The following is a 27,871-nucleotide window of genomic DNA, read 5'->3' on the forward strand; positions in this document are numbered from 1 at the left end:
TTTATCAACACCGAATCAAAACAGTCCATATATAGTCATTTACAAAAGAAACTAGACAGTTTGATTTTGCCATTAGTTCAATAGGGAATGAGATTAGCGGAAGAGTAGAGTCCCTTGATTGGATGTCACCTTACAGAGAGAATGTCAAAATGGTTTTGCGCATGCGTCTCTCTCGTACTCGCTTTCGGTGAAGTGTCTCATGTCGCACAACCAACATGACGTTCTCTCTCTAATAACTTTTCCGCTCGTGACTTCCAATCAAGGGATGCTACTCTTCCGCTAATCTCATTCCCTATACTGTATGGGACAATACTATACAGTACATAACAGAGAGATGATTTACAAGACAAAATATATCAGCTCCCAAAACTCTTTTAACTATACATCTGACTGTTTCCCTCCCAAACAGAGTATCCGGCCAGGGCCAGGACAAAACAAAGTAATCTCATTACAAGACAAAGACAGAAAGCATGTTGTAAAACACATATAGGGGGATAGAAGACACAGTAAGTGCCTCCCTGTCCACTATGGGAGGTCAGGAACCCCACCCAGGTTGTTGTGTGTTGTCTCAGGTTATAGGAAGGCAAAGTAGTCTGAACATTTCAATCCACTGGGTTTGTAAAAGTCCAAAAATAATGGTTTTCTTTAAATACTAAACATATGACCAATCGACTGAAAATAGTATTAGGTCGGAAATGAATAAGAACCTGAAAAAATGAATTTACAAAGAAATGATAAGGCGTGTGAACTTGGGGTCCGTTGCATTGTAAGAAATTGTATTCTTTGTTGACCTTGAAGAATAGAAACAGACCTGCCTTGTACTACGAAAAATTCGTAGAAATATGACTTTTCAGCTCCAGCTACAGAACTGCATAAGCCTCTTTGACTCTGTAAATCTTGTTGAAAATGAAGGTTTAGTTACTTAGAACCTATATTCATGAATTTAAAGCATTTTAGATCATGCTTTTGAAATGTCAAGAAGGCAGCTCTGTAGAAATCAGATCCAAGTTTTTTATTTATGGGGAAAAAAATCAGTTTTCATCACCCAGTTCATCCCGACATAAATTCACTTTGAGCAGATGGATCACATGTGTCCAACTTTTAAAAAATCTCTCCTTAATCTCTCCTTACAATTTGCCTCTCATGATCCCATTTTCTCCCTCTATTGAATTGTTGGTCAAGACTCAAATCGGGAAAGATGATGTAAAACTTGTCAATGCACAAGTGTTCCTATAGTTAAAGTCATTCGTGACTCAATCCAATTTGATGGTATCATTTCGTTGGATAATATCAAATTTTTAAAATGAATAAATGAATATGACCATTTTCATAGCACATTTCTACAAATGTCCCCCAGCAGGCCATATGGAACCATTAGATCTATTTTATACAGTTCTAGTTGCCTGTTAGGCATCCTTTTTGTTCTAACACTCTTACAATACCCACCACTGCATATAGCCAGGTACTCATTCATGCCCGAGTGGAGTGGGGTAATGTGAGTAATGTGTCTTACCAAAGGACACAATTTTCCACAAATTCTGTCACCCAACTGGTCGCTGACCATGTTTCACATTGCCTGTTTTTTTAACCAAGACGAGACCCCCCTACCCTATAAGCTACCAAGCCACATATACAATATTGATTCATTCCTATGATAAACAACCATAGACGTGAGGTTACAGGTCAGATAAGGTGAAGCATTCCATGAATCATGAATCCTACATCAAAGGCCAGGGCTATCTATCAATACAAACAATGCCTTATCATTATTATACGACAGCTGTATTACTTTATCGTTTGAAAAGCACTATATCCACATTTCCTGTTTTCAAATATGCTGTATTACTTTATCGTTTGAAAAGCACTATATCCATATTTCCTGTTTTCAAATAAGCTGTATTACTTTATCGTTTGAAAAGCACTATATCCACATTTCCTGTTTCAAATAAGCTGTATTACTTTATCGTTTGAAAAGCACTATATCCACATTTCCTGTTTTCAAATACGCTGTATTACTTTATCGTTTGAAAAGCACTATATCCACATTTCCTGTTTTCAAATAAGCTGTATTACTTTATCGTTTGAAAAGCACTATATCCACATTTCCTGTTTTCAAATAAGCTGTATTACTTTATCGTTTGAAAAGCACTATATCCACATTTCCTGTTTTCAAATATGCTGTATTACTTTATCGTTTGAAAAGCACTATATCCACATTTCCTGTTTTCAAATAAGCTGTATTACTTTATCGTTTGAAAAGCACTATATCCACATTTCCTGTTTTCAAATAAGCTGTATTACTTTATCGTTTGAAAAGCACTATATCCACATTTCCTGTTTTCAAATATGCTGTATTACTTTATCGTTTGAAAAGCACTATATCCACATTTCCTGTTTTCAAATATGCTGTATTACTTTATCGTTTGAAAAGCACTATATCCACATTTCCTGTTTTCAAATAAGCTGTATTACTTTATCGTTTGAAAAGCACTATATCCACATTTCCTGTTTTCAAATAAGCTGTATTACTTTATCGTTTGAAAAGCACTATATCCACATTTCCTGTTTTCAAACAACTGACTTATTTACTTATTTATCCGAACCAGCGACTACCTGATCTCTACCCTTCGGTCTTCAAACAACTGACAATAATGCATATCAAGGTAGCCGTGACTCTAAAACGGAAGATCGCCGTGAAAGTCAGTAAAACAATTTTTTTTTAAAGCTTATATCAAAGCCCAAACCCTCCCATAGCCGTGTAACTAACAAAGACAAACCACAAGATCCACAATTCCGTTATTTCATGGGAATACTTTTGTGATCCAAACACACATAACAAGAAGACCAAAGGGGAAAAACGATCAAAGTCACATTTTTCAGCTTTTGAGAAAATCAAAATTAAAGTTTGAAACCCATTGAAAACGCCACATGATAATATGAATTGAACTGAATGTGAATTACTAAACGTATATATTTTGACAACAAGTCAGATGCATATAAAAACAAGCTCTTGGTTGATTTTAATACCAAATTATTGTGACATAGAACAGTAAGTGTCTTTCGGATTATGATCGATTTTCCCCTGTGGCCTTCTGAAGTCACAATGTTTTTATAAAATATTTTCTCAAAATCACCTCTCTCCCACATCAGGGTTAGAGTCAGACGTTCTCGATATATAGACCTATTAGGATGTGAAATCTTGTAAAGCACTTTGATCCAGATTTTATTTCTTGCACATGTGAAAGCTTCTGAACCGATGTGTACAAATATGCAGGTCTGATATCCGAATGCAATTATGGGCCTAGTTTGAAATTGTTGTAATAGACAATATTTTGTGTCGTTTTTTTTTTTAATTTTCATTACAACAATGAGACCCATTATAAATTGGGTTATAGGACCTGTAAATAAGTGGACGTCGTTCTGAACGTTTAACTTTGATCCATTACGAGACGAAAACTTACGATATCTTCAATGATTTCTTTGATGGCAGATACTGTGAGAATAAATGTGAGTGGAAGAGCTGTTGTGTAGCGACCCATAGGAGAGACACCAGGGATTTGCTGGGGAAGGAAATAGAAAAACAATTTGATTATTTGTCACATTCTTTCAAATTTATCAAAGTTATAGGTGACAGGTTATTAATGGTTGTATAACGTTTGGCATTCCAATTATTATTCTTCTTCTTCGTTCCCGTCACGTCACATGGTCAGTCCGGTCTGGTGAATGAAGCCCACAGTGGTCCTGAGGTCGTCCTCACTGCCGTACAGCTTCTTTGAGTGTGGGGTTGGGTCAGGCCAGAAGTTCCTTCTCAACTGGTTGTACCTTGGACATTCCATTAGGACATGATGTCCATTTTCATTTTCAGGTCTGCAGTCACATTGTCCAGAGGCACCTGCTCTGGACATCCTCCACATATGTTCCTTTAACTGGTTGTGTCCAGTTCTCAGTCTGAAGATGATGACCTGTTCCTTTCTGTCGAGCAGCTTGATTGGGTCATTCATGTTGTATTCTGGGTGCTTCTCTCTCCACCTCTGAGACTGGATAAATTTGGCCATTTCCAATTATTCAAAACTTTTATAGAGCGCAATATTCCCTAAATGTGCTCAAAGCGCTTTATAAGGAGTCTAGCCAACAGCAACACTTAACATGTAGAACAAAACATGACACCAATTAGGTGATATTACAATTTTTTTTGACAGAGACAATGCTGTTAATGACTTTTGGCAATTCCGGACGTGTTCCTAAACCGCTGCACGAGCTTGCGTGTGCGTGTAGGAACCAAAGTTTGAATTCCGACCAGCAAAGGTGTATGAAATCTTTTATTCTACCCCTCAATCGATTCTGATTTCGTCATCTTTGAATAAAAGACGCATTCAAAAAACACTAAAATAATACTTCTTTTTAAAGAACCAAGTTTTTAATGAAAATTAACGATTTATAATCTGACGTCACAAATTATTCTTGAAAACATGATATCATTATGCATTACTATTTAAGGAGAGGAGTGGAATAAATGAGGTTAACTTTCCGTGAAACTTAATAAATATAAATTATAACCAGTAGTTTCACTGAAGTGGGTTTGTCAACTCTGAATGTGGTCTTGTGGTATGGCACTCGATTTCGGATCGGAAGGTTCTAGGTTCGAGTCTCACTCGGCGCATAGTTGAGTCCTTGGAAAAGGCTCTTTACTCACATTCTCTCACCGTACTCAGGTGTAAAATAAATACCAGGCAACGGCCTGTCTCTGTCAGAAGAAAAAAAAATTGTATTAATCATGGTGTCATGTCTCGTTCTACGTGTTACGTGTTGCTGTTGGTCAGAGACACTTTGTAAAGAGCTTTGATGAGCACGTTTAGTGGATATTGCGCTATATAAAAGCTCAAGTTTCTTTTGGTTTTTTGGGTTGTTTTTTTTTCATTTTTTTAATTAGACCAAAGTACTAACGTGTTACAATGTGAATGACATAACAAATCCATTAGCAAATATAACACTGTTGATATCAATGTGACAAGGCTTATCTAGCTAATTAATAGCGAGATTTTTTGATTTTTTTGTCTGTTATTTGTTACCACAAATTGTACCATTCGGTATTGTTAGATCTGAGGGTTAGATAAAGCCGCTACAAAAAAACGTTTATTACTTCAAGAGCATGGATAGGGAACAAAAAGTGTGATGTCAAAAAAACTGGTTCTTATCTCATTGGAAGTGTAAAACCACCCTTAACCCTCTCCTTACCACTCACAGGAAATTCGTCACATTCGTGTTACGATGCAAATCACCGACAACTTTCTCATTCTGATTTCTCTTGTACATCACAAAATTCAAAGAATTGTTTTCATTACAGATATTATAAATACTAAACACTGTGTTGTAGAGCTCACTTGATACTTTTTTGTTTGAGTAAGAGAAGTCTATTTCTGTGTTGAGTGGGAGTGAATTTTCGGGGGGAAATTCTAAAAATAGCTGGTGGGGAGAGAGTTAAGGAGTACTGGATACATACCTTGTGTAATTAATTTTCCGGTTTCAGAGTGATGGTATCTTATTTTCTAATCAAAATATTATATGCTGGTCGTCAGAAAATATCACCCATCCTAGCTCTTTTACCCTCCTGTAATCCTAATAATCTGCCAATACATCCTGCTACTAAAATAGTTATGTTACCAACATAAGTGCCTGCTCCACTCACTTTTCTGAATTAAAAATTCACCCCATACACCGGAGCATACTCAATGTCTCAATCGTCTCTATGTTATATGTTTGTGTTGAGAATGTTGGCTATTAAGCTTAACTGCTGGTCAAAAATTACTTCGCGATGGTGGTGTGCGAACAAATCGGCGGTCTCAAGAAGTGGGTGAGAGAGGGATCTAGAAATGACTTGGGTTTGATACGAATATTTTTGTGTTCGTGGATAGCTCACACGGTAGAGCCACGCTCTCACCTGCCAGGCGGAGTTGTCGTACCAATAAGGTCGCAGGTTCAAACCCCACCACCGCCGCGAAAATTTTTTATTCTCTATTGTCTTCTGGCACTTTTCTACTCACTTCATATCTTAAAATAGGTATGCCATCTTATGATTCAATATGTAACCTATTTATTGTGAGTCTTCTGAAGCGCTGGTTACATACACACTTCCAAGGAGTTTGGAACCAGAAAAGTATAAGGTGTGACATCACGATTTTTATTTGGTACTATTGGCGCCACTATTTATTGCAAAATAGCTGAGGGGTATGGTCTTCATCTCTTAACAAAAGTGTGACTGGATGTACAGACGTGAATGAATGAATGAATGAATGAAGGGAGGAATGAATGAATTAAGGAATGAATGAATGAATGAATGAAGGAAGGAAGGAAGGAAGGAGTGAATGAATGAATGAATGAATGAATGAAGGGAGGAATGAATGAATTAAGGAAGGAATGAATGAATGAATGAAGGAAGGAAGGAGTGAATGAATGAATGAATGAATGAAGGGAGGAATGAATGAATTAAGGAAGGAATGAATGAATGAAGGAAGGAAGGAAGGAGTGAATGAATGAATGAATGAATGAATGAATGAATGAATGAATGAATGAAGGGAGAAATGAATAAATGAATGAATGAAGGAAGGAATGGATCAATGAATGAATGAATGAATGAATGAAGGAACGAAGGAAGGCATGAATGAATGAATGAATGAATCAATCAATCAATCAATCAATCAATCAATGGAATGAATGAATTAATTAATTAATTAATTAATTAATGAACGAACGGATAGACGGATGGATGAATGGATAAATGAACGAATGTATGAATGGATGGATGGATGGATGGATTTAAATTGAGGGTGATAATAGTATAGTAGTAGACTGACCTGCATGAGAGATATGAAGAGGAAGAAAATGTTTGCAGCCTTGCGGAATTGTTCAAACAGAAACTTGGGCAGGAATGTAAAGAAATTATATTTGGCCGTGCTGTCGGGGAAAGAAAGAAAGAAAAAACGAAATAAGTGACAGTGAGTTAGCTGGAATCACGTCAGAGGGCTCGACAGTTTCCTTTAGCAAATTATTCATTTATTTGTTCTCATCTCGTTTTTATTACATATTCACCTCTATATATATATATATATATATATATATATATATATATATATATATATATAGAGAGAGAGAGAGAGAGAGAGAGAGAGAGAGAGAGAGAGAGAGAGAGAGAGAGATAGATAGATAGATATATATATATATATATATGTCTACAATGATATTAATTTTACTTTGCTTTCATTTGTTAATGGGGATGATCTATATCACATTTCCATGTGCTCGAGATCATTGGTCACATTGTAATGTGTGCTCAAAATGACCCACACAGTGAAAAGTGTTCACAGTTTTGAGAAAAAATCAAACGTCACAATTGGTCATCTTGCCCAGCATGACTCATGGGTATGTTTTACAACTTTTATAAACACAGGAGCGTGTTTACATTTATTGAGTAATGTCCAATCGTTGTACAGCAACAAATCATGTGATCGATGGCTAGGTTGGACGAAGATATGAATATAGATCGCTCCCATTGGAAAATCTGAGTTCATTGGAGTTCATTTCTTATGTCGATGAAAAGCCTTACTGATTTTAAATCAGATTTTATCAAGAAGATATACATCATTAATTACTTTTATAATTGTTATTGTAACTATCTTGTTGTTATGTATAAACGATGTATGCATAATATGTATTTTTACCGACAATAAATAATATATATCCATCATCATCATCTTCATCACCATCATTATCATCATCATCATCATCATCATCATCATCATCATCATCATCATCATCATCATCATCATCATCATCATCATCATCATCACCATCATCATCATCATCATCATCAATTGCCTACAATATGTGTCATGGGGAGGAGAAGTGGCCGAGTGGTGAAGGCATTGCACTCTTACCCGGAAGGTCCCGGATTCGAGCCCTGCTTCGGGGACTTTCGTTTGTATTTTTTTTCCTTAGGCAAGATTATTAACTCCCAATTTGCTCACTTGGACAACATGGGTGATTTCTGTTGACATCAGACATCTTGTTTGATGAGTCATCTATATTCGTGTCTTATGTTGTGGCGGAAGGGCATAATTTTTAATTGCCTAAAATAAACATTTAAACTGACCTGTCTATGAGACAATGATTAAATGTGACAGTGAATGACGTAATCAGTCGGATGGTGAAAAGGTTTGAACTCAACTGAGATACTGCCAAGTTTAGTTAGAAGGTCAATTTTTATCAAAAATTAGTTCTTGTCATAAATGATTAAATGAACCCTTTTTGTAAATCTTCGGGAAATATCAAAGCTTAATTTCACTTCTAACTATTTTTTTACAGCTAGTCAAGTTGAAAAAAGTATGAAATTTGAAAATAATTGCTGGATACTTTTCTCAAACATCTGACCATAACTTCATGAAAAATCACCCGATTTACTTCAAATAAAGATTAAATTGCTCTGGGGAGCACATTCTTTCAGAAAATGCCAAAGAATAAAAAAATGCAAATCCAAAATGTTCACTTTCCGACTGATTGTGTCATGCACTGACAAATTTAGTATACGTACCTGATTTTATTGGAACAGAACTTGTTGGTCTGATTACTGTTGATGAGGATCTTTCGAGACTGCCCCCCACTGCTGATGGATCTCTTGAGGGCCCCGCCCAGCCCAGCGGAGGGTTGGGTAGCGGTGGGGAGGTTGGACTCATCATCCTGAATGTGCTGGTAGTCTGGGGGGAAGATTAAACAAGGCAAATCATAATTATAGAGACAAGAAACTCCGGTAGAGCTAAACCGGCTATGTGGTCTTGTGGCACGACACTCGCTTTCGGATCTTTCCTGGGTTCGAGCCTCGCTCGGCGCATAGTTGGGTCCTTGGAAAAGGCTCTTTACTCACCGGACTCAGGTGTAAAATGAGTACCTGGTCGTGAACAGCGGGTCGTCGAACTCTGTATCATTCGGGTCTGTAGCAACGACCATACCGCTGAGCCGTGATGCCCACTTAGGCAAGGCAAATTATTTTTAAACTTTAAAAATGAGATAAAACTTACACATTCACATAAAGTGTTTCCTTGATAATGCAGTTACGAAGTTAGTCCTTCAGACCCATTAGGGCCGAATCGGAGCTTATCCCAGTTCCCATAGCGTTAAACGGATAAAACATGAACTTTGAATTTTATATAGCGCAATGTCTGGCGCATTGTGGGTTAAATATGCTCAAAGCGCTTTACGAGGAGCCCCAAGCCAACAACACCTAACATGCAGGGCCAGAAATGACAATAGCAATCGGGGTGGCACCCTTTGGACGAGATGCTCGACTTCCTCACAGTACATTCCATCAGATCTCTTATTGGCTCAACTACCCAATCACTGGTGGATGGACAGGGGGGGGGGGGGGAAGAGAGAGAGAGAGAGAGAGAGAGAGAGAGAGAGAGAGAGAGAGAGAGAGATCAGAAAAAGCACTCAACTGATTTCGAGGTCGATCTCGAAATTGCACTTAACAGAATTTCAAGTTTGTTTCTCGCAGGTTGTTTGTTTGTGTTTTTTTTTTCTTTTTACACAAAGCGCTAGTGCAAAAACAAAACAAAAATGATAAAAAAATAAAGAAATAACAATTTATCATAAGCTATCTATCTATCCTCATAGAATAAAGAACAACCTATTCCGAATAACATGAGGGGTTGGTTTATCGTGAATTCCAGCCCAATACTTGTGATAAGACGCCAATAACTCTTGTTATAAACTTAATGGAAAGATAACACAATATTATGCTTTATCAACAGCTCTCATCACTAACAGTGTCCATTACGGTAAGTCCCCATAGGAAAACATCCTGTACATCCTGTACTCCCCACCATCAGGATTATGATTGTTGCTGTTGTTGTTGTTGTTGTTGTTGTTGTTGTTGTTGTTGTTGTTGTTGTTGTTGTCACACAGCAGTCAGTGAGTTGTGGAGGAGTAAAGACAAACACCCGATCGATAACAATTTATACTTGGCAATGAAAACATTTGGGACTAACACACCAGGATAGCATTTGAATTTGTCGGTCTTGTCTGACTAAACGTTGTTGAGGGTTTTTTTAAATTCGGTTTTTTTTTTTGTTTTTTTTTTTTTTTTTTTTTTTTTTTTTTTAATATACTGCTCTATTTTTTTTTTGTATTTGTTGATATTTTTTTATCGTGCTTCGTTTTGTTTTGCATTTTATTTATTTGTTAGTTGTTGGGGGGGGGGGGTCGAAGTGTTTGTGTTTTTGTTTGGCTTTTTTTTTTTTTGGGGGGGGGGGGGTATGTTTTGATTTTCATTTGTTTGGGATTTTTCAAAATTATTTTTAAAGGGAGAGGGGGGAGGGGGGGGCGTGGCAGAAAATGTTTACTTCAAATATCAATCATTTAAAACGACCTTCAACTTGTCAACAAGTCTCAACCCTGACACTTCTTCAAGTCTCGGGTTTGAGAGTCTTTGACAAGTTGAAGGTCGTTTTAGTCGATCGATATCTGATCGATATCCTCCCCCCCCCCCCCCACCCCCCAAAAAAACAAAACAAAATTTAAGTGTTTTATCGGAGCATGACAAAATATGAAACTCAGATGTGTATTTTTTTTTTCTTCTTATCGCCAAATGTCATGAACGATGCACATACATTCATTTGTTTTCTCTCCATAGTCCTAGAGATAAGGGTATCATAATTATCCCCTATCGACGGCGTCATTATTGGGAGAGAAACTCATTGGAACTATAGACAACGTGTAAAAAGCGGTCGTCAAAAAATGAAAACACATCTAGTCTATATTGGACAGAACTTTTAGAACACAGTATAGAAGACCATCACTATCAATGAAAATGTTATACCTATACAACTTTACAAGCTTTTATGCGACTGCCTGTGTGTGTGTGTGTGAGTGTGTGTGTGTGTGTGTGTGTGTGTGTAGGGATGTGCGTGTGAGTAAGAGAGAGTACGTATGGGTTTTCGAAATTGTTATGAAAAGTCATCTTCATTTAGATATTTATATCATTTACTATTTTGATGTTTATATATTATTATTTTATTAATGTATTTTTTTATATCTATCTATGTATATTGTGTGATTAATTTCAAACATTGAAAACCAAATGACAAATTGCCATATTTTTTTATTTTTTTTTTTTTTTTTGACAATAAAGATTACATTATTATTTTTATCATCATCATCATCATCATCATCATCATCATCATCATCATCATCATCATCATTATTATTATTATTATTATTATTATTATTATTATTATTATTATATTATTATTATTATTATTATATTATTTATTATATTATTATTATTATTATTATTATTATTATTATTATTATTATTATTATTATTATTATTATTATTATTATTATTATTATTATTATTATTATTATTATTATTATTATTATTGTTATTATTATTATCATTATTATTATTATTAAATGTAAACACAACCACCACCATTATCACCATCAACGCAATCCACACCACCCTTGTGTGACATGATATCCTATGGGATCTTTGGAATCCACAGAGATTCGGACGGATGGACGGACGGATGGACGGACGGATGGACGGACGCATTGGCGGACGGATAGATGGATGGGATCCATGTTATCTTATAGGGACTACCACAACTACAGCCACTGCACCAAAACCACTACCACAACTCTGACGTACTCTGGAAAAAAAAACCCATATTTAAAATTTTGGCCAGAAAACTCGTCCTTCAAATATCGATCGATTTAAATGACCCGTGGTGTAACCAAAATGTTTGTAAACAAAGAGCGAATGGCGCCCCGACCTCGCAATATGAAATTAAGCTTTGGATTAAGAAGAAAAAAATTCTTTCTTGCAAAGAATATAGATATAACGAAATTGACGTCACTCAGCTCTTTGTTATAGTTTTTAACCAGCCGTTTTTATGAGGCAGTTCTAGTTTTATACTTATTTGGTAGATAAAAGAACATCAAACGTCACAAATTTAAGGAGCAGGCACTCGTGTAAGATAAAAATAGAAGAAAAAAAGTGTTTATGTAGCTCGACAAAACATGCAGAAAAAAAATACAAGAAAAAAAAACAAAAACAAACATCAGCCTGCCAGTCGAGGAAAGATGATTTCTTGGCATGCCTTATTTTTTTCCTTGTATAGATAGTATGCGCTTGGCTAAGAAGCTCATAATATTGCCATTCGGAAGTATAACGGACCAACACAAAAAACGGTGTGTATCCATGAACGTTTATAGTCGGGTTAATACAGTTCAGTGAGCATTACTCATAAACGCGGATGGCAAAAAACATCAACAAAGACCTGAGTGACGTCATCTTCAGACTATCTATATTTGGAAGAGTGGTTTTACAAAACTCCCTACTTGCGTTTTGTTCCCATTTTGAGATATTGGGGATTATTTCCCCTAAAATAGGATTCAATAGTCTGATGTCACGTCCGCCTAGCAACCAGCAGCTTGGTTTTAAACAAAGAAAATCGGTACCTTTTTTTCTTCAAGCTGGCTAGAACTGTTTCACATGTCATGTGATCAGAATGTATAGAAGTTAAAACATGATCAGATTTATAATGTTTATCTCCTATGGATACATGTTTATGCTCGTCGGAGAAGTATTTCATAAGGGCGTCCGCCATTGTTCCGATAGTTTAGAACCAGTTACTAAGCTACTACGCGTCATTACGAGTAAAGTGACGTCACGACTGTTGAGTCTATTTCTCATCCGGTCTATCATTTTATCATATTTAAATATCAAATTGACACAAATCTAGAGGAAATTCTTGTGCCAGTTGATGCTTAAAATAAAGTTTACATTTCAATTTATCTCATGGATGGAATATCTCAATAAAGTAGAAAAATCGACTTAACGAGTTTTGGAAAGCCAGCCTTCATTTCTTTCTATTTTGTCTGACTCTGTTTCATAAACAGTTTTTCAGATGTCTGCCACTGTCGTGTAAACAAATGGATGTCGTTGATTTCCTGTGATCTACTCACAACATGTGGTGAACTGAATTAAAAAATGGAGACGAAAAAGGTTTATAGAAGAAGCTCACAACATTGCAATCCGGAAGTATAACGGACCAACCCGTAAAACTATGTGTAACCTTGAACGTTTATAGTCTGGTCAATACAGTTTAGTGATAATTACTCATAAAGGCCGATGGCAAAAAGCAATAATAAAGACCTGAGTGACGTCAACTTCGTTCGTTCTATCTATAACAAAGCTACTTTTATTATTCGCCAAATTCGACCTGATAGCTAGGTTGATAGAGCACTTGCTTCACATAAAAGAAAATGTGCGAGATCGATCCTGGATGAATTCCGAGATTTTTTTTCTGACAATCCAATTGGATTCAGTAGTCTGATGTCACGCCGCCCGGCAACGGCGGCCATCTTGGTTCTAAACAAAGACAATCATTACTTTTTATTCTTCATGCTGGCTAGAACGTTTCATATGTCTTGTGATCAGAATGTGTAAAAGTCAAAACATGATCAAATTTATGTTTTTTCCCCCTCTGGATACGCTTTTATGCTCGCCGGAGAAATATTTCATACGGGCGTCCGCCATTGTTCCGATAGTTTAGAGCCAGTGTTACTAAGTTACCAAACGTCATTAGGAAGGAAGTGACGTTACGACTGTTGAAGAGTATTGGAACGATCTTTATTCATGTTTTCATCCAACCTAGCCATCGATCACATCCATGATTAATTGTTGTAGAACGATTGGATATTTCTTACCAATTGCCAACACGCTGCTTTGTTTTTATGAAAGCTGTAAACATGCCATGTCCGTGTGTCAAGCTGAACAAAATGACCAAACGTGACGTGAGATATTGCAAAAGCTACGAACACGTTTCACTATATTGGGGTACGAAGCAACGCCCGTGCCGCTGAGCCACGTTATAATCATCATTGTCACTCTTCTATTGGAAGCCTCTCAAGGTGACATCTCGACTGGTATGTAGTATAATATGTAGCAGTCAACCCATTCCCGGCTTCAGGCAAAACCCTCTCATTACACTAATCAATACTGACCAGTGACAGTGACAAAAGCGTCGCCACCCCCCCCCCCCCCCCCCCCCCCCCCCCGTCCATTCCTACTATCAGTGCTATGCGTTAAGGAAAAATACTCACAACATCCGCCAGCCATAAACAACCTACCAACACACAAAATTATGTGTAACCTTTAATGTTTATACTGCCGTTTTCTGGAAAACACATAATATTTAAAAATTTGGCCAGAAAACTCGTCCTGCACTTCGGCGAGTCCCAGGTTTGAGAGTTTTTGCCAAGATGAGGATCATTTAAATCGATTGATATTTGAAGGACGAGTTTTCTGGCCAAATTTTTTTTAATGTGGTTTTCCAGAATACGGCGGTACAGTCTGATTGAAAGAATTTAGTGAGAACTAATCAGACAACAGGCTGTCTAAAAACAATAACAAAGAGCTGAGTGGCGTTAATTTCGTTCTTTCTATACTGCAGTTGGTTATGGCCAAGGCCATTCATTTGTTGATTTCATTTTATATTATATTATATTATATTATATTATATTATATTATTTATATTATATTATATTATATTATATTATATTATATTTATATTTATATTATTTTATATTATGTGGTTGGTATGACACTAGCTTTCGGATCGGAAGGTCCTGGGTTCGAGCCTCGCTCGGAGCATAGTTGAGTCCTTGGACAAGACTCTTTACTCACATTCTCTAACCGTACTCAAGTGTAAAATGAGAACCTGGCCGTTAACAGCGTTGTCTTTGTCCGAAATATTGTAATATCGCTTAACAGGCGTCATGTCCCGTCCTACATGTTAAATGTTGCTGTTGACCAGGGACCACTTGTAAAGCGCTTTGAGCACATTTAGTGGATATTGCGCTATATAAAAGCTCACTTTTTAAAATATTATATTATATCATATCATATCATATTATATTATATTATATTATATCATATCATATTATATATATATCATTCATATCTATATTATATTATATTATATTATATTATATTATATTATATTATATTATTATATTATATTATATTATATTATATTATATTATATTATATCATATTATATTATATATTATATTATATTATATTATTAATCGAAACGTTTCAGTGTGATATCTTGACAGGTATGTATGAAGCAGTCAAAACATCCCAGGCTCCAGGCAAAAGCCACTCATTGCTCTCGTCAACACTGACCAATGACAGTGACAACGGTAAGTCAAATTTCCCCCCTGGGATGAATAAAGGGAATTTACTTATTTATTTTTATTTATTAATGGCCCTCATCTTTAAAAAAAAAAACAAAAAAAAAACTTCCCGAACTCCAGGTTTGAGAGACTTTTACAAGAAGAGGGACATTATAATCCATCGATATAATTTGAAGGACGAGTTTTCTGGCCAAATATTTTAAAGTGTTTTTGTTTAGACTACGTCAGTCCAGTAGCCGTGGATTGATATGCGACACAAACCGTAGCCATCGTTATGTTATAGATAGTATGCGCTTGGCTCAGAAGGTCATAACATTGCCATCCGGAAGTAAAACGGACCAACACACAAAACGGTGTGTATCCATGAACGTTTATAGTCGGGTTAATACAGTTCAGTGAGCATTACTCATAAACGCGGATGGCAAAAAAAACAATAACAAAGACCTGAGTGACGTCATCTTCGAACTATCTATAGATAGTATGCAGATGACGTCACTAAGGCCTTTGTTATTGTTTTTGCCATCTCCGTTTGTGAGTTGTTCTCACTAAACCTGATTAACCAGACTATAAAAGTTCATGATTACACAGAGTTTGTGTGTTGGTCCGTTATACTTCCGGATGGCAATGTTGTGGACTCCTTGGCCAAGCGCATTCTATCTATAGCCTGACACTGAAATCCAAAAGGACTGGCATTTTGACGTCATTATTTGGTTTTTGCACCGCCTAGTGAGTTGTCGTTAGTAAAGCTCATGGAAACAAGTTATTTCATTGGTTGAACTATTGAATTCAACTCACGATTTGTTTTGTTTTGTGGCAAAAAAACTGGCATTTTGACGGGATTTTTTGGTCAGTGTCGGGCCATAACTTTACGAAGGCCACGCACAAACCGTAGCCATCGTTATGTTATAGCCTGATACTGAAATCCAAAAGGACTGGCAGTTTGACGTCAGTAGTGAGTTGTCATTAGTAGAACTCATGGAAACAAGTCTTATCATTGGTTGAACTATGAATTCAACTCACAATTTGTTTTCTTTTGTAGCAAAAGACTGGCATTTTGACGTCATTTTTGGTCAGTATCAGGCCATAACTTTACGAAGGCCACGCACAAACGCGGTATGCATGGTGATCGACGAAGACGGACACGAAAGACAGACACTGCACACATCGATTTGTTTGCATATGGTGTGTAGGGGGAGATGTTATGTGTGTTGTACGTGAGTGTTCATCTATCATGTGACTTTTGAAAAGAGATAGAGGGGGGAAAGAGGGGGGAGAGGGAGAGAGAGAAAGAGAAAGAGAGAGAGAGAGACAGAAAAAGAGAGAGAGAGAGAAAGAGAGAGAATGAGAGAGAGAGAGAGGGAGGGAGAGAGAGGGAGAGAGAGAGAGAGAGAGGGGGGGGGGGATGGAGTATTTAGGGGATCCTCAATATCGGTTATCAAAACAGCTCATGGATACCAGGTGATCAACGAGGACAGCACGTGATCAATGAGGACACTTGACTACGACGTGATCAATGATGAGCCTATGATACATATTAATAGCATTGATGACTACACACTCCAGTCCGATGACTAACACAGAACACACCACTTGACGCATGCATCAGCCCTCTCAATCTCACTGAAAATCAATAGGTTGATCAAATCTAAATTGATACCATACGATCGAGGGAGGAAAAGGGGAGGGGGGGGGGTGGAGATTTTGGGCTGAAAATATCTTGTCTTTAAACTGAAACGGTCCCTTCCTTCTCGCTGCCTCCGTTCCCCCCCGCCCGTTTGTGGCTCGTCGTTATGTGGGGATGGTCTAAAGGCTGAAAGCTTGATACATATTATATTTATTCTCTATAGATAGTATGCAGATGACGTCACTCAGGCCTTTGTAGTTGTTTTTGCCATCCGCGTTTGTGAGTTGTTCTCACTAAACTGTATTAACCAGACTATAAAAGTTCATGGTTACACAGAGTTTGTGTGTTGGTCCGTTATAGATAGAATGCGCTTGGCCAAGGAGTTCACAACATTGCCATCCGGAAGTATAACGGACCAACACACATACTCTGTGTAACCATGAACTTTTATAGTCTGGTTAATACAGTTTAGTGAGAACAACTCACAAACGCGGATGGCAAAAACAATAGCAAAGGCCTGAGCGACGTCATCTGCATACTATCTATATTTATTCTCTATTGAAGATGTTTGTTTTTAAGGGTTTTACGGCGCTTGCAACACATTAAAGTCATATCAGCGACAGTAAAAAGGGGGGAAATGGGATAGTAAAAAGTTCTAGAATTACAATTAAAGCACCCAAGAAAAGACAAAGCGGAATTGGTTCCAATCGGAAACAGATGTAGATTCCAAGAGCACACTATCAGAGTACTTAGTTTGAGATCACCTAAACGTCTCATCCAGACAGAAGCACATGAGTCCACGATGAGAGATACACTAACATGTTTACAAATCATAATATATATGTAAAATTAAAATAATACAATGCATAACAAAGCAAGACAAATAAATATCATCTCCCAAAACTATACATTCGACTGTTTCCCTCTCAGCTAGGGTATCCAGCCAAGGCCAGGACAAAACCAAGTAATTTCATCCCAAGACAATGACAGACAGGATGTTGGAAAACAGAGAAGGGGGATAGAAGACACAGTAAGTGCCTCCCTGCCGCTATGGGAGGTCAGGAACCCCACCCAGTCTATTGAAGACAACAGTCATTGTTCCTTTAAAGGTAATACAACTAAACTCTCCTACTTCTTGTCGCTTATTATCAATTGTGCGGATATGTGGTATAGTGGTAATAATAATAATAATAATAATAATAATAATAATAATAATAATAATAATAATAATAATAATAATAATAATAATAATAATAATAATAATAATAATAATAATAATAATAATAATAATAATAATAATTATTATATTATTATTATTATATTATTATTATTATTATTATTATTATTATTATTATATTATTATTATTATTATGCTGAAAACTTATATAGCGCTATAACTCCGAGACACCAGACTCTAAGCGCTTAAATTACAAATTACTTTGGCTGACACATACTCATTCACACACACAAGCATACACACACACACACACACACACACACACACAGACACACAACACACAAGAGAAACCAGACAGACCTATCTTGCTTCTCATAACATCTACTAAATACGAAACAGATATGTTTTAAGCGAACGTTTAAAAATAGACAAAGATTCTTTTTCACGAATGCTCTGTGGCAAGGCGTTCCAAACAGAGGGTCCGAAATGAGAAAAGGATCTCATTCCAGCATTTTTCCGTATTCGAGAGACAACTAATTTGGTGGAATCACTTGCCGAACGTAAGGGGCGGGGTTTTGAATATCTTTCAATTAGTTCCGAAATGTAAGAAGGGGCAGTACCTTCAAAACAACGATACACTAAAACACAAGCTTTGAATTTAATCCTTTTCTCAACAGGCAGCCAATGCAGGTCATGAAGCAGAGGTCTGACAGAATCGCACCTACGCTTCATGAATACTAGTCTGGCAGCGCTGTTTTGGACAATCTGAAGACGTCTCAGATTGTATTGCGAAACGCCAAACAACAGAGCATTGCAATAATCCAATTTCGATAGTACGAGGGACACAACCAGGTGTTTGGTCACATCCTCAGATATGAACCGTCTAATGGAAGCAATCTTTTTTAGTTGGAAAAAGAGGGATCTAACCAAATGATTACCCTGATGCTCCATCGACAGTCCAGAGTCTAAGAATGTGCCAAGGTTTTTCACTTTATCAACAATTTGAATGGAGGCATCATGGTATATATATGACATTCGCTTTCGGATCGGAAGGTCCTGGGTTCGAGCCTCGCTCGGCGCATAATTGAATCCTTGGAAAAGGCTCTTTACTCACATTCTCTCACCGTACTCAGATGTAAAAGGAGTATCTGGCCATCAACAGCGTTGTCTCTGTCGAAAAAAAAATTTGTAATATCGCTTAACAGGCGTGTCATGTCTCGTTCTACTATATGTTAAGTGTTGCTATTGGTCAGGGACCCTTTGTAAAGCATTTTGAGCACGTTTAGTAGATATTGCGCTATATAAAAGCTCAAAAATCACTAGTTCACCCCGACCTTAATGCCGTTTCCAAGACGATGGGTCAATTGTGTTCTATTTATTTGTTAAATAGAGATCTGAACAAGTGTGTATGAAAGGTACCAGACAAACCAAGAAAGAAATATACAAGAAAAAAAAAACATCCCAAAATATCAGTCGACCTCGACTTAATTTGATATTTTTTGGTTTGTTTGTTGTTTGTTTTGTTTTGTTTTAAGGGGGTTTTTTTGTTTTGTTTTTTTTTTTGTTTTGTTTTGTTTTTTGATTTGGGGGAGTCGTTATTATTTTATTTTGTTTTGTTTGTTTTTTAGTTGTTTTTTTTTTTTTATTGTTATAGTTTTTTAAAAGTATGTGACAATTAATTTAAGGTAAGTTTTACTTTAATAAATTGAGAACAGTTTCTATTTTGCAACATGACAATGGGCATGATCTATATTACCTTTTCATGTGCTCGAGGTCATTGGTCACATTGCAAAATGTGCTCACAGTGACCTACATAGTGAAAAGTGCTACAGCTTTCGAAATATCTAACATCACGATTGGTCATTATGTTCAGTTTGACACATGTGTATGTTTACAACTTTCATAAACAAAGCATCGTGTTTACATTTTTAAAGAAATATCCAATCGTTGTACAGCAACATATCATGTGATTGATGACTTGGTTGGACGAAAACATGAATATAGATCGTTACCATTTGTTTTAGTAAACTTTATGTCAAACTCTTGTTATAATTTGTTGATTGACAGACAGACCGACAGACCGACAGACAGACAGACAGACAGACGGACAGATAGACGAATGGGTTTGTAGATATATGGAGAGATGGGTGGGTGGATCTGACGGATAGATGAGTGGGTTGGTGGATGGATGGATGGATGGATGGATGGATGGATGGATGGATGGCACATGAATGGATGAATGGATGGATGAATGCATATGGATGGATTGACGGATGGATGGATGGATGGATGGATGAGTGGATGGATGGATGGATGGATGGATGGATGGATGGATGGATGGATGGATGGATAGATGGATGACTGAATGAATGAATGAATAAATGAATGAATGAATGAATGAATGAATGAATGAATGAATGAATGAATGGATGGATGGATAACTCCTTCCAAGCAACTAGAAACCCCGACAGTTCGAACCCCACCCTCACAACCAGCGCCCACTAACAATCAAAGAAATGGTGGATGTCACAGCGACTCATAAATCCCAAAGCTCATATCAATGGGCATGATCTATATTACCTTTCCATGTGCTCGAGGTCATTGGTCACATTGCAAAGTGTGCTCAAAATGACCCACATAGTAAAAAGTATTCACAGCTTTTGAAAGATCTAGAATCACGATTGGTCATTTGATTCAGTTTGACACATGGGTATGTTTATAACATTTGTAAACAAAGCAGCGTGTTTACATTTCTGAAGAAATATCCAACCATTGGACAGCAACAAATCATGTGATTGATGACTTGGTTGGACGAAAACATGAATATAGATCGCTCCCATTATCAATTAACCAGTAGATTTTTGACCAATCAAAACATGGAATGTATGACACACTTTCGCACGTACTCGGACAATCATAGTTGGTTGTTTATAAACAATAAAGTGAATGAAATCGACATCACTTTCTGATCATTGTTTTTGTTTTTATACCGCCGAATGGGTGACTAGTTATCACACCATTTTCTCGATCAGATGTAAAGCGTTAAAGTTTACACATAGTTTTCTGTGATGGTTTTCTTGACCAAGCGGTAGAACATAGAGTATTTTATTTAAACACATACCATCGGTAATAAAACCTGTGTACCAATAAAAGCCGCTTACATTATGACGACTGTCCGAGAGGCGTGGTTATCTAAGTGTTTATTGATAGAACGAAATTGGCATAACTCGAGTCTTTGTTATTGTTTTGTTTTTGCCATTCGCGTTTATGAGTAATTCTCACTAAACTCTATTAACCAGACTATAAACGTTTAAGGTTACACACTGTTTTGTGTGTTGGTTCGTTATATTTCCGGATGGCAATGTTGTGAGCTTCTAAGCAAAGCGCATACTATCGATTAAAATTGCGTTTCAGATGGTGTCAACTGTGTCAACCCCGAAAACCCGACACGTCTAAGCTGGTGACTACACACCCCAATGACAGCTGTGTGTGTTCCCTTTGATGTTGTCGTGACAGATAAGACAGGTGATTCACGCCTTGATCGCTTTAACCGATTAATTCCCGAAAAACTCGGTATTTAAAAATTTGGCCAGAAAACACGTCCTTCAAATATCGATCTATTTAAATAACCCTCATCTTGGCAAAAACTCTCAAACCTGGGACTTGATTAATGACTTCGTGAAATCACCAGGTTTGGGAGTTTTTTGCCAAGATGAGGATCGTTTAAATCAATCGATATTTGAAGGTCGAGTTTTCTGGTACGGCATATAACTGTTTAAATAAAGGACTGCATACTCGGGCTAAATACTTTCTTAAACTTCTGGCCTTCTGGCCTAACATTTAACTACAAATATCGAGCGATTTAAATGATATTCAATGGAAGCGATCTCTATTCTGTCTTACTCTGGAAAAACTCGTATTTAAAAATCTGGCCAGAAAACTCGTCCTTCAAATATCGATCGATTTAAATGACCCTCACCTTGGCAAAAACTCTCAAACCTGGGACTTCGCGAGTTTTCTGGCCAAAGTTTTAAATATGGGTTTTTCTAGAGTACAGCAGTATTCAAGATTTCGTCTAACCGAGTCATCAATCACGTGATTTGTTGCTGCCAACGATTGGATATTTCTTAACAAATTATGTAAACACGCTGTTTTGTTTATGAAAGTTGTCAACATACCCATGCGTCAAATTGAACAAAACGACTACTAATCGTCATGTTGATATCTATTTCAAAAGCTGAGAACAATTTTCATAATATAGATAGAATGCGCTTGGCCAAGGAGTTCACAACATTGCCATCCGGAAGTATAACGGACCAACACAAAAACTCTGTGTAACCATGAACTTTTATAGTCTGGTTAATACAGTTTAGTGAGAACAACTCACAAACGCGGATGGCAAAAACAATAACAAAGGCCTGAGTGACGTCATCTGCATACTATCTATAGATAGAATGCGCTTGGCTAAGAAGCTCATAACATTGCCATCCGGAAGTATAACGGACCAACACACAAAACTGTAAGTATCCATGAACTTTTATAGTCGGGTTAATCCAGTTCAGCGAGAATTACTCATAAACGCGGATGGCAAAAAACAATAACAAAGACCTAAGTGACGTCATCTTCGAACTATCTATACTACTGGCGATCCAAAAACAATAACAAAGATGAGTGACGTCACACCATTCATTCAATAGATAGTAAGCGCTTGGCTAAGAAACTGAAAACACTGTCATCCGGAAGTATAACGGACCAACACACAAAACTACGTGTAACCTTGAACGTTTTTATAGTCTGATTAATACATTTTAGTGAGAACGTGGATGACAAAAAGCAATAAACAGAGACATGAGTGACGTCAACACCATTCATTCTATTGCTTTTTAGACCACCAGTTATTGGGTGAGACGTTCTCACAAAAATGGGGGGGGGGGGGGGGGAAATGGGGACGTCACGACACCTTCTACATTTCCGATTCCAAAATCATTGGAAGTGTGAATGTAACCAGTCCTTCGGAAGGCTATAACTGAATAGGTTAACTACTAAATCATCAGGTGGAATAACTATCTTAGAAGCAGGCTGTATAGGAGCTGACTCTTAGAATTACAGGACTTGAAAAGAGCGAGGCTGGATGATCTTTATTGACGACCAGCATGAGACTAGAAAATAAGATGCCATCACTCTGAAACAAGAAGATCAATTAAACAAGGGATGTATCCGGTCCAGTCCTCCGAAAGAGTGATTTTACACTTCCAATGAGATTTGAACCATTTTTTGACATCACATTTGTTAGCAAGGACTATCCCGCACAAATCTTTGGGCCTCTTTTTCGCTCACGAAGTGCCCAAATTCGCGACAAAATATTGGACGAAGCCGTTTGGTATATGCTATTTTAAAAAAATAATTACGACGCTGTTTATCTATGAATATGACTGAAAGTTGGCACACAGTTAGAAAAAAGGTCATTTTAGATTATGTCAAGCGACAAAACTCGTACGATTACCAGAAGACCGTTAAAAATAGATTTTTACTCTTTGGAGTAAAATATTTCTAAAACTACCGGGCGTGTAGGTTTTGTCGCTGACAAGGTAATACATGAACATTTCTTCTTTTAGGTTGTAAAATTTCATATGAATATGACGAGTACTTTTCCCGTATTTTTCAAAACACTATCCTAATTTGTTCTTCATTTGTAAAAGACAAAGCCATTTTTCCCCCCTACAGCCCGAATCACAAGTTCAAAACGATTTGGCACCAAACTGAGCGGCTGAGCGGGTCGTGGCAAAGCGCTTTCTGATTGGTTGACCTCGTTTTAAAGTTCATGACTAGTCAAAATGTCTGCGCGGTCTCACTGGCAGAGGGGTGTTTATCGTCTGCCATTGCGTTTGGGTTCAATAAACAGCTGATAATTTGACTGTTTAATTTACAAGAATTTAAGAAATTATAGTTAAAAGTTTTCGATTGCAATATGATCTACAATCTCAGCATGAGTTTAATTATTGTGTTCCAAGTCACGTTCTATCAGTAACCTTTGTCCCCTTGTCCAATTTCTCTTTTCCTTCTATATTTCTTTTGTTTACGTCTCTCTCTCTCTCTCTCTCTCTCTCTCTCTCTCTCTCTCTCTCTCTCTCTCTCTCTCTCTCTCTCTCTGTGTGTGTGTGTGTGTGTGTGTGTGTGTATGTTTATATATAAGTTAGAACTCTTCTAATGTTTTCATCATATTCTCTATCAAATTTGCCATAAAATTGCCAAATTTCAATCTTAATCCATTTATTACGCAAGATACAACCAAAGGTCGAAAAAAAATGCCGAAAAAGCGTCCTATATTTTCGCGTTTTTTTCCTCTTTGCGGGTCATCCAAATAAATGACACCTTTGAAACTGCATAGCTTGTTTATTTATGAATGGATTTTAAAAATTCAAAATGGTTTTTACTCAGTGGAGATAGGGCTTTGATTTCAGACAAAAATTTTCCTCAGAAAGAGAAAAAACATTTTTCATAGTCATTGCTACATTTGTGTTCTCTATTTACTACTGGCGATTTAAAAACAACCACAAAGATGAATAATATTCAACTTCATTCATTCCATTGATTTTTTGTTTTTACCGCCAGTTGGGTGATAAGAAATTCTCTCAATCTCTTTTTTTGTGTGTGTGTGTGTTGGTCCATTGATCTGGCGGACAGAATTGGTGAATCTGGCCAAAAACGAGTACAATGTGTTTTGTCATGACAACGATTGGTGGGTCAAACCAGTCGAATGCCTGACCGTCCTTATCGTGACCGTGACAGCAATCAACGTCATGCACAATGACCGAAACGAATGGATCCTTGAACGGATCGTGCCCAGTCTGGTGTCTTATCTACAAATAAACTACTTGATTATAAAGGACGTGTCATTTTTAAAAATTACTATTAAATGAATCACTTGAGATTTGAGACGATGAAGCATCATCATCATCATCATCATCATCATCATCATCATCATCATCATCATCATCATCATCATCATCGTCGTCGTCGTCATTATCATCATCATCACCATCATCATCATCAGCCATCATCAGTAGCATCAACAGGAGTAGTGTAAGTAGTAGTAGTAGTAGTAGTAGTAGTAGTAGTAGTAGTAGTAGTAGTAGTAGTAGTAGTAAGTAGTAGTAGTATGTAGTAGAGTAGTAGTTGTAGTGGTGGTGGTGGTAGTGGTGGTGGTGGTAGTAGTAGTAGTAGTAGTAGTAGTAGTAGTAGTAGTAGTAGTAGTAGTAGTAGTAGTAGTAGTAGTAGTAGTAGTAGTAGTAGTAGTAGTAGTAGTAGTAGTAGCAGTAGTAGTTGTTGTAAAAACCTTAACATTCATAAGTATCCAAACGAATATGCACTTGCGTCAGTTCGTCAGTAGTGACGAAAAGCCATTTCAAAAACAAATATATTATTTGAAATCAAGAGAACAAGTAACTGATAACCGATGGACATAATATACTTTTTCATTTAAATCTATTTTAGAACTAAAGAAACATAACATGGTGTTTGCGACCCCTTTATGTTATTCAGTGCTATATAAAAGTTTCAAATTATCCTTTTTGGCCAGCAGCCTCTGGTGATTACATTGCACTACGTGAGCTTTTCATACAGCGCAATATCCACTAAACGTGCTCAAAGCGCTTTACAAAGGGTCCCTGATTAACAGCAACACGTAACATACAGAACAAGACATGAATGACGCGATTTTACAATTATTATTTTTTTTTACATCTGAGTACGGTGATAGAATGTGAGTGAAGATTTTTTTTAATCCAGGGAATCAACTATGCGCCGATCGAAGCTCGAACCCAGGACCTTCCGATCCGAAAGCGAGTGTCATACCACAAGACCACATAGCCGTATTTTGATATGTCGATCTATCTACACCATCCAGAAATTATTCTTTTACGCCTTCATGAATTTCGGTCACATCCGTCTCAAAGGAGTCTTATGTACGCTCACGTTATAGCAATACCGCCGTGGCCGAAAAAAACAAAACACGTTTTTTAAAATTTGGTCAGAAAACTCGTCCTTCAAATATCGATCGACTAAAATGACCTTCATCTTGTCAAAAACCCTCAAATCAAGATGGATAGTTTTTACAAGTTCAAGCTCATTTTAATCTATCGATATTTGAAAGACGAGTTAGTTTGGGGGTAGGGGGGGGGGGGGAGGAGTTGGCCAAATTTTTTTTCAGGGTACGACAGAATAATATACACTGACCTCCACGCACAAAAAAACACCTTTTCTTATTTTGGCCACTTTATTCTTTCAATTATCAACAAATTAAAATAACACGCAACTTGTTTTTTAAAGAATTTTTAAACCCAAGACTGAAAAGAAGCCTCATGTTGAATATCGTTTGACAAGTTGGAGGTCATCATAATTCGTGTGTATTTGAAGTAAAACAAATCTCTCTGCAAAAATGATGATAAAAAAGTGTTGTTGTTTTTTGTTTTTTTTTTTGTTTTTTTTGTCTTTTTTTTTTTTTGTTTTGTTTTTTTTTTTTTTTTTGTTTTGTTTTTTGGGGGTTTTTTGTGTGTGTGATTTTTTTTTTTTTTGTTTGGTTGGGTTTTGGGGGGGGGGGGGGGTTTGGGTTTTTTTTTTTCTTTTTGTTTTCGTGTGCGCCAGCAACATTGACAAGAATATGATGTCACGTCCGCCTAGCAACCAGCAGCTTGGTTCCAAACAAAGAAAATCGGTACTTTTTATTCTTCGTGCTGGCTAGAACATTTTCACATGTCATGTGATCAGAATGTATTAAAGTCAAAACATGATCAGATTTATATTTTCCACCTCTTGAAACACTTCTATGCTCGTAGGAGAAGTATTTCATAAGGGCGGTGATATAGATAATGGCGTCCGCCATTTTTGTTCCGATAGTTTAGAACCAGTTACTATGTGCCATGACGAGGGGGAAGTGACGTCACGACTGTTAAATTCTATTCTGACTGGTTGTAGATATAACCGGATCGATAATCTGACCAATGGGAGAAGGCCACGGGGAATAACGCTGATGATACACAAAAGCCCATGGCTGGTCTGGTGACTATTGATTGGTTTCTGTGGATTGACAGAACATCTGCTGCTGTCCATGATCCACGGAACGCAAGGTCATTCATGGTAAACGATCGTTAAATTCATTATTTAAAAAAAAAATAAAGACCATCATCGCCAAGTCATCACCTTCATATCATCATGATCATCATCATCATTATTATTATTATTATTATTGTTAATAATAATAATAATAATAATAATAATAATAATAATAATAATAATAATAATAATAATAATAATAATAATAATAATAATAATAATAATAATAATAATAATAATCAATCGACTTATTTAGAAATGTATTTTAAACATTACGATTATTATTGTTAAAGAAATATTAATCTTATCAGTATCATTAACATCGACAGAAGCAGCAGTTATAAGATGCACACACACACACACACACACACACACACACACACACACTCACTCTCTCTCTCTCTCTCACACACACACACACACGCACAAACACGCGCATAATTTATCCGATATATATATATATATATATATATATATATATATATATATATATATATATATATATACACACACAAGTACATATATATACACACATACATCCATAAACACAGGCATCCACCCAAAAACAAACACACACACACACACACACACACACACACACACACAGAGAGAGAGAGAGAGAGAGAGAGAGAGAGAGAGAGAGAGAGAGAGAGAGACTAGAGACAACACTAACGTCCTCGCATACCATCTACCACAAGTAC

At 36.8% G+C, this 27,871-nt stretch overlaps 1 protein-coding gene across 6 annotated transcripts in view; it reads right to left on the reverse strand.

The window, feature by feature from the left end:
* The window catches only part of LOC144969886 (putative phospholipid-transporting ATPase IA), a 163,800-nt gene that overhangs the window by 91,858 nt on the left and 44,071 nt on the right, over positions 1-27,871 (reverse strand). For 5 of the 6 annotated variants that reach the window (XM_078908933.1, XM_078908930.1, XM_078908931.1 and 2 more), the window contains 3 exons: positions 8,585-8,747; positions 6,852-6,951; positions 3,462-3,560 (listed from right to left, as the gene is read on the reverse strand). In XM_078908933.1, the coding sequence (XP_078765059.1) occupies positions 3,462-3,560; positions 6,852-6,951; positions 8,585-8,747 (362 nt within the window). Of the gene's footprint in view, positions 1-3,461; positions 3,561-6,851; positions 6,952-8,584; positions 8,748-9,814; positions 10,019-27,871 lie in introns of those variants that run through there. The other variant, XM_078908932.1, reaches the window with a different exon arrangement.

This window comes from Berghia stephanieae, chromosome 4 (genome assembly GCF_034508935.2).
Source record: "Berghia stephanieae isolate SIO BIC M18660-M18661 chromosome 4, UCSD_Bste_1.3, whole genome shotgun sequence".
NCBI lineage: Eukaryota > Metazoa > Mollusca > Gastropoda > Nudibranchia > Aeolidiidae > Berghia > Berghia stephanieae.